The 7,496-nt window shown below is 41.4% G+C and overlaps 1 protein-coding gene across 1 annotated transcript; it reads left to right on the top strand.

Moving 5' to 3' along the window:
• The first annotated feature begins 307 nt into the window (after positions 1-307).
• LOC127128879 (calcium-transporting ATPase 4, plasma membrane-type) lies at positions 308-923 on the top strand. Its single transcript, XM_051058250.1, has one exon. It carries the CDS (start codon positions 338-340, stop codon positions 899-901), a length of 564 nt encoding a protein of 187 aa, XP_050914207.1. The 5' UTR covers positions 308-337; the 3' UTR covers positions 902-923.
• Positions 924-7,496: the final 6,573 nt, after the last annotated feature.

The following is a 7,496-nucleotide window of genomic DNA, read 5'->3' on the forward strand; positions in this document are numbered from 1 at the left end:
GGAGACTCCAGGAGGCCCGTCGGTTGTTTGAGTCGAAGCGGGATTGGGAAGTTATTTCATGGAATTGTTTGATGGGTGGGTATGTGAAGAGGAAGATGTTAGTCACAACTGTTGGCATGAGGACTGAATGGGGAAAATTGATGGAAACTCTAAACGAGGGAGGAGATGATGAGACACCATTGCAGGTGAAATTGAATGGCGTTGCTACTATTATTGGTAAAATTGGTTTGGGTTTCGCCATTGTGACATTTTTGGTATTGACTATAAGGTTTCTTGTTGAAAAAGCGCTTCATGGTGAGCACTCACAGCTGTTCAGTTACTTTGGGTCAATTTGATTATGGACACTCTAGGAGCTTTAGCCCTTGCTACTGAACCTCCCAACGATGGACTTTTGAAAAAACCCCCGGTGGGAAGGGGAACAAACTTTATCACCAAAACTATATGGAGGAATACCATTGGACAGAGTATTTATCAGTTAATTGTGCTTGCTATTCTAAATTTTGATGGCAAGAGGCTACTCAGAATTGGTGGTTCAGATGCAACTGAAGTGCTTAACACTTTGATATTCAACTCTTTTGTGTTTTGTCAGGTGTTTAATGAGATAAACAGCAGAGATATGGAAAAGATAAACATATTCAAAGGCATGTTTGACTGCTGTATATTCTTGATGATAATTTTCGCCACCGTCGCATTTCAAGCGGTGATAGTTGAATTTCTTGGAGCATTTGCCAGCACTGTGCCTCTAAGCTGGCAATTCTGGTTACTCAGTGTTTTAATTGGAGCAATTAGCATGCCTGTAGCTGTTATCTTGAAACGCATCCCAGTTGAAAACAAAAATACTACAAATAAACAACACCATGATGGTTACGATGCACTTCCATCTGGTCCTGAGCTAGCTTAGAACAAATTATTACAAGACATCCTACATCTGTGGTCTCACAGCAGCCAACAACATGTACACTGTCACGCCAGAGTTGTCCAACGGAAGGGTTAACCACCTTATTTTTGCCATTTTCCACTTGAAGACAATAGTGAGCATACTGTAGTGGTAATGGCTCCAAACACAATGCGGAGTCAAAGGGGTCGGTATTCAAATTTGTTCATCCCATTGACTGCGACGAGAGCATCAGTTGATACAACACCTATACAACCTGTTAGATGCAGCAGTAGGTTTATGGGCAGTCCGGTACATGCTCAAGCCCCAATACCTGTTAGAGGCAGCAGTAACAGCCTGCAAAACCAGTTGAAACAAACCATGGACAGTTAGAGGAACTGAGTTCACTGCTGCAGAAAATGGAAGAGCATAAGGAAAACGGTTTGTGAAGCAGAAGAGCTTATATCAGAGATGGATAAGAAGGTACCTCGTCAGGTTTTGCCTGCGAACTTCACGCCAAACGCGAACAGTAACAGCTCATGCGTGTCCGTAATAAGGTCATACATTAAGCATGCCATTGCAGCAAGGTAAGTGTTGGCAGCACATCAACAACAGCCAGATGCAATACTCATGTTGATGCTGCATATAACATGTAAACATTCCCAGCCAGCCTGAAACGGCATTCATTTGCAAAATGCATTTTAACCTGAAACGAAACTGACAGAAAATCAGATGAGATTTACTTGCAATAGCTCAATGGAGTTCCACCTGCATCATGTTTTAACAGACCCATATAAACCATCATTCAACATATAAACCATCATTTCATTAGAATTCAATTTCAACCACAAATGACTTCCAAACTCATATCAGCCAATCTAAAACCACTTTCAGCAAGGGCTTTCCATGAATTCTACACCATGAACCATTAACATGCACAGGTGAAACACAAAATCAAGCCAAATACTTCACCTGCACATTAACACCAAACTGAAATCCATCTCAAAACAACCCTGCAACATTACAAACATTATTCCAACACAGTCCAACAGCAAACAGTCATACTAACCAATACAATGCCAACATACACCAATTTCACTAACCATACATTTCCAGTAATACATAACTGCAGCATTACCAACCTAGCCAAAGCCTCTCAGATGCAGCCAGCCATCAAACCTGCCAAGATGGAATTACAAGTCAGAATGCCAATAGCCATCAAAAGTTACGGTAAATGGAGCATGAATTGAATGATACATGGTTCAATTCCGTAAAGCAAAAAACCTGCTGCAAAATCTTGCCACAATAGAATCACAAACAGCTTACCAAAACACCCTTCCATGGACACCTCCTTATAAGTCCCTGCTCTCCTTCAAACAACATCTTTCCAAATCCTCTCCTTGCCACTATAATTTTTGTTTCTCTCCTTGTTTTCTTTTGTATTTCTTTCTGTTTGAACTGTGGCCATGGCAGTTTCTGCAATTGGTTTTGAAGGTTTCGAAAAGAGGTTGGAAATATCCTTTTCTGCTCCAGGACTTTTCTCCGACCCTCAAGGAAGGGGATTAAGATCTCTCACAAAATCCCAATTGGACGAGATTCTTGCACCAGCTGAGTGCACCATTGTTTCTTCCCTTGCAAATGAGGATGTTGATTCCTATGTTCTATCTGAGTCCAGCCTTTTTGTTTATGCCTACAAATTCAACCTCAAAACCTGCAGTGCACACGACCACTTGACTAAATCCTGCCAGCAAAATCATTGTAATGTCCAAACCTGCATCAACATGAACAGAAGCAGATCAAATGTGCTAACAACAATGGACATCACAAGTAATCACAAGCATTATGTTAAGCAGAATTGGGATTTGACAAGCCATCAATCTAAACCTACAAATTGTCATAACCTGTAACAGTTTCAATAGGTGACTAACCTAATTCCATGTAATGGCAATTCACACAAGGAACCATCAACCTTTTGAGTCCTCATTCACAAACCAACCGAATGTAGTGGCAATAGAAATTCACTGCAGTAACATAATTGAATTAGCTGGAAGTTACAAGAAATTCACTGCAGTAACACATAATAGCCAGTAAAGCGTTAGAATTCAAGAGTGCCCAATTTGGCATCCAGACAAAAAACGAAGAGAAAGCATGAGTGCAGTTTACCGGTTCTGATTTAGCATCAAGTAAGGCCAATCCTGACTGAGCACATCAAAAGGGATTTTGCAGAGACCTCTTTTGATCTCAAAACCCTAAAATGCGTGGAACATAAATAGAGAGGGAGAAGAATCAACAACGAAAAAAAAATCGGAGGCGGAATTGAAAGCTGGAAAACAGAAAAACCCTGACCTTAAAATCAAAGAAAACCTGGTTGAAGAGCGGGAGGAGTTTGAAGCTTCATCATCAACGTCATCACCGCCGAAGGTGAGCTCTTTTTTATCCTATCCACGAGTTCTTGCATGTCCTGTTGTGTTTGAGTGAGAGAGCGTGATTGAGAGCGATACTGAGATAGAGAAAGCGCGATTGAGAGGGTTTTGGTGAGAATGAGAGAGAGCGATTGAGGGGGGACCGTGCAAATAAGAGAGATTGCTGAGAGGTGAGCGAATGAGAGGTTGTGAGGGATTGTGAAGGATAAGCGAAGGTTGAGGACGATGAGAGTTGAGAGAGAGATTCTCTGGAGTTTGATAGAATTCGTGGGGTTGAGAGAGGCGGAGACGGAAGTGTCTTCTGCTTTGGTTTTCTTTTTTCCTTTTCTTTAATTTATTTTTATACAGAATAAGTTTTAAAAAAAAACATTAAAGATTTTGTTTAAACTTTCTAAGTAGTTAATAAGTGTTTCCATGTTTCCAATTCATATTCCCTGGAAAAACCCAACAGCCAGGCGGCTGGGTTTAACTACTGGTAGTCTAACAGACTTTTTTATTTCAGTTTTAATTCCTTTTTTAATTTATCTTAGTTTATATATTTAACGTAGTATCTTAATAGCAGATAACCCTGAGTGGTCTGGTGGAGGAGGGCAGTGTTCATATTCTTGAGTGGGGTGGGTTCAATACTCATGTGTAGCATTTTCCTTTGCATTTTATTTCTTTTAGTTATTTTATTTTTTCTTTAGCATTTTCATTTATTCTTATATTTATGCCTTTATTACACTCATATGTTCATTTTGTTAAGTTGTTGTCTTCTAATTTAATTCAAAAACCATTTTAAAACTATAAAAATCATGTTTTCCTCGATTTAATATCGAGCCCATTTTTCACACCCTTGTAAGTCGATTGCTTTTTAAGCATCGCCATCGACCTCACATAGCTTACTCTTGGGCTTTCTTACAATGAGCCAGTTCCTTTGCACTTACACTCATACATTATTTAATGCTAATTCATTTCATTCTTTGATTATTTGATTTGATTATATACTTGTTTATATCTTATTTGTGTGATTAACTGTGGCCCACTTGTATGGTGTATGGGGCATATACTTATATTGCTTGATTGCCATGTCAACCCCCATTCATAAAAAATGTATCCCTCTCCCATGAAATGTATAATATTCTTTCATTCTTTATTCACCTGTTAATACAAGAATTAAAATGAACACCCGATCACCATTTCAAAACAAGACCAAAACCTCGATCCAACGTCGAGTAATCATTTTTCAAAACCTAACAGAACCAGCACGTATTCATCCACCCTTTTGTAAGTCGATTGCTTTACGCATCGCCATCAACCTTGTAAGTCGATTGCTTCATGCATCGCCATCTACCCTTATCCCTAACCCTTCTCCTTGCTCCTTGCTCCACTCGTCGATTCTTGTTCCGATTAGGTAGCACCCATTAGATAGAACCCTTTGTATGATAACATAGGTAGGATTCCCACATCCTTTTGCATGATAACATAGGTAGGATTCCCATATTCTTTGCATGCTAACATTAGGTAGATATTCCCATTTGTAAATCCTAAACACTTAAGTACACATTGCATGACAACTCTAGGGCAGAGCTTCCCCACTTCTAGACCTTTCCGAGCGTCTCCGATCCTGCGGCATGTAGTCCGTTCTATTGCAAAGAGGTAACTGCCTAAGACTCGATTCAGCGAGCTGCGACACCTACTGCTAGGACGTGAACACATCGCCCACTCTCTTTTGACACAACTGGTGTCCTCCTTCTCTAAAGTCCATATTCAGATGGCAACCCCTATTTAGGGGAACTACATAGCCCTGATCCTTGTTCCAGACGAGGTATGTAGGCAGGTGGTCGTGCGAGACCACTCCGGGCACCTTTCTTTTTTCTTTTTGTGTGTGCTTGACAGTTATAGGCTCGAGTCCCCGACTCCCTATTAACTTGTTTGGTTGTTGTGTGCTTGGAAGCTGATGTAAGTCCATCAAGTGGCATTCGGGTTCCAGTGTGGTTTTGTTGGGTTCGGATGCTGATGTAAGTCCAGTGATTGGCAGTCGGGCTCCACGTTTGCCCTTTTGTGTGTGTTTTGGTTCGGATGCTGATGTAAGTCCAGTGATTGGCAGTCGGGCTCCATGTTTGCCACCTTTTTGTGTGTAGGTGTCTTGTTTGTTTGTGTGCGTATTAGCCGAACTACGACAACTCTGATTCTCATGTTCATATGAGATACGTAGGCACAAGATGCGATGTCTTGCCGAGTTTGACTAACGAATAACAACTAATTCTTGTTTGCTTTCGCCCTTGTTGCGATCCTTTCTCTCGCCCTCGTTGCGATCGAGACTATCCCTTTCTCTTGCCCTCGTTGCAATCGAGACCCTTATTCTCGTAGTTAGTTTGAACTACGTTTTGCTCTGTTTCTCATTCCCGATGAGATACGTAGGCATAAGACGCGATGTCTTAGCGAGCACACTTATCCTTAACCTTTAGGTAGCCGAGCTACGAAGACTCTGATTCTCATTCCAGATGAGATACGTATGCAGTGGATGCGACATCCGTGCGAGTCATTTTCTTTGACCCCCCTTTTAGTAAATAGTACATTAGATAAACATACACCCTTTAGACAAGAAACAACAAGAGTGGATCCCGTAGAGTACTACGGATGCGTAGGGGTGCTAATACCTTCCCTTCGCATAATCGACTCCCGAACCCAAGATTTGGTTGCGAGACCTTGTCTTTTCCTTTTCATTTCTCCAGGTTTACTTCGAGCGTTTCCTTTCCCTCCTTTGGGATAAATAACGCACGGTGGCGACTCTTCTGTCATTTCTTTCTTCGCCGGTTGTTTTTTCGCAGACGGTATTTTTCGGGTTGCGACAGGCTGGAACTAAGCAAGGTAACATTCCTGAAAAATCTCCTAATAAAGAGGACATGCACTTTACTGATCGTACCATAAGAAACCTAGTTACTAGGATTCTGAATGAAGAACATGCAGTCAAGGATATTTTTACCCCTCTGTCCAGAAGGGACCCCTCTCCTGAGGTGGAAACCCAAGCTGAGAAAGATGATGACTCATCTAAGTCAGAAAAGGAAGTAGCTGCTGAGTGATTATGCTCTCTTGGTAAAAATTTACCTAACAAAAAACCAGCTAGCATGTCTCATGAAACTGCTGAGGATAGTATTGATTTGGAGGAAGAAAGTTCAGAGGAAGAGGATGATACTTTGATTCACCATGTAAAACCAAGTGTTGCTAGGAAATTGAAGACTAGAAAAGGGAAAACTGTGGCTGAGATGATGATAGCCAAGACTAGGAAGAAGACTGCTGGTGTAGGACCCTCCAAATCATGGAGCAAGGTTGAGGTTAAGAAGAGGAAAGAAAGAAAGAGTTCTGACTCTGATGAGGATGTCGAAGACGATGTTCCAGACATCTCCCCTACAAAAAGGCAGGCTGTTAAGAAGTCCCCAGGCAGAGTTGTAGCTGTGCACTTAGACAACATCCCCTTTCACTTAGAAGATGGTGCTGCAAAATGGAAGTTTGTCATTCAAAGGAGGGTAGCGGTTGAAAGAGAGTTGGGAAAAGAGGCTATTGAGGTGAAGGAAGTCATGGATTTGATCAAGAATGCTGGATTGATGAAGACTGTGGTTGCTCTGCCCCAATGTTATGAGGGGTTGGTAAAAGAATTTGTTGTAAATATCCCTGAGGAGATTTCTGAAAGGAGCAGCAGGGAATTTTGCAAAGTTTTTGTCAAGGGTAGGTGTGTGAGATTCTCACCAACCATCATCAACAAGTTCCTAGGGAGAGGAACTGATGGAGGAGTGGACTTAGAGACTATAGACAATGCGGTCTGTAGGACTATTACAGCTGGCCAAGTTAAGGAATGACCTAGTAGGAATCACCTATCAGCTGGCAAGCTAGCTGGCAAGTATGCCATCTTACACAAGATTGGGTCAGCCAACTGGGTGCCTACTAATCATATCTCTACCATCTCCATTGGTCTTGGAAGAATCATTCATGCTATTGGAACCAGGATAAACTTTGACTTTGGAAAGTTTATGTTTGATTAAACTATCAGACATGCCTCCACAAATGCTGTGAAGCTACCCATTGCCTTCCCATCCCTTATTTATGGTATTATCTTGAGCCAACAACCAAGCATTCTGAGTACTAGTGACATTCCAAGCAGAAGAAAGCCCCCACTATCCATTCATTATAAGTTGTTTGAGGGAAGTCATGTCAATGAT

Source organism: Lathyrus oleraceus, chromosome 3 (assembly GCF_024323335.1).
Source record: "Lathyrus oleraceus cultivar Zhongwan6 chromosome 3, CAAS_Psat_ZW6_1.0, whole genome shotgun sequence".
Classification (NCBI taxonomy): Eukaryota; Viridiplantae; Streptophyta; class Magnoliopsida; order Fabales; family Fabaceae; genus Lathyrus; species Lathyrus oleraceus.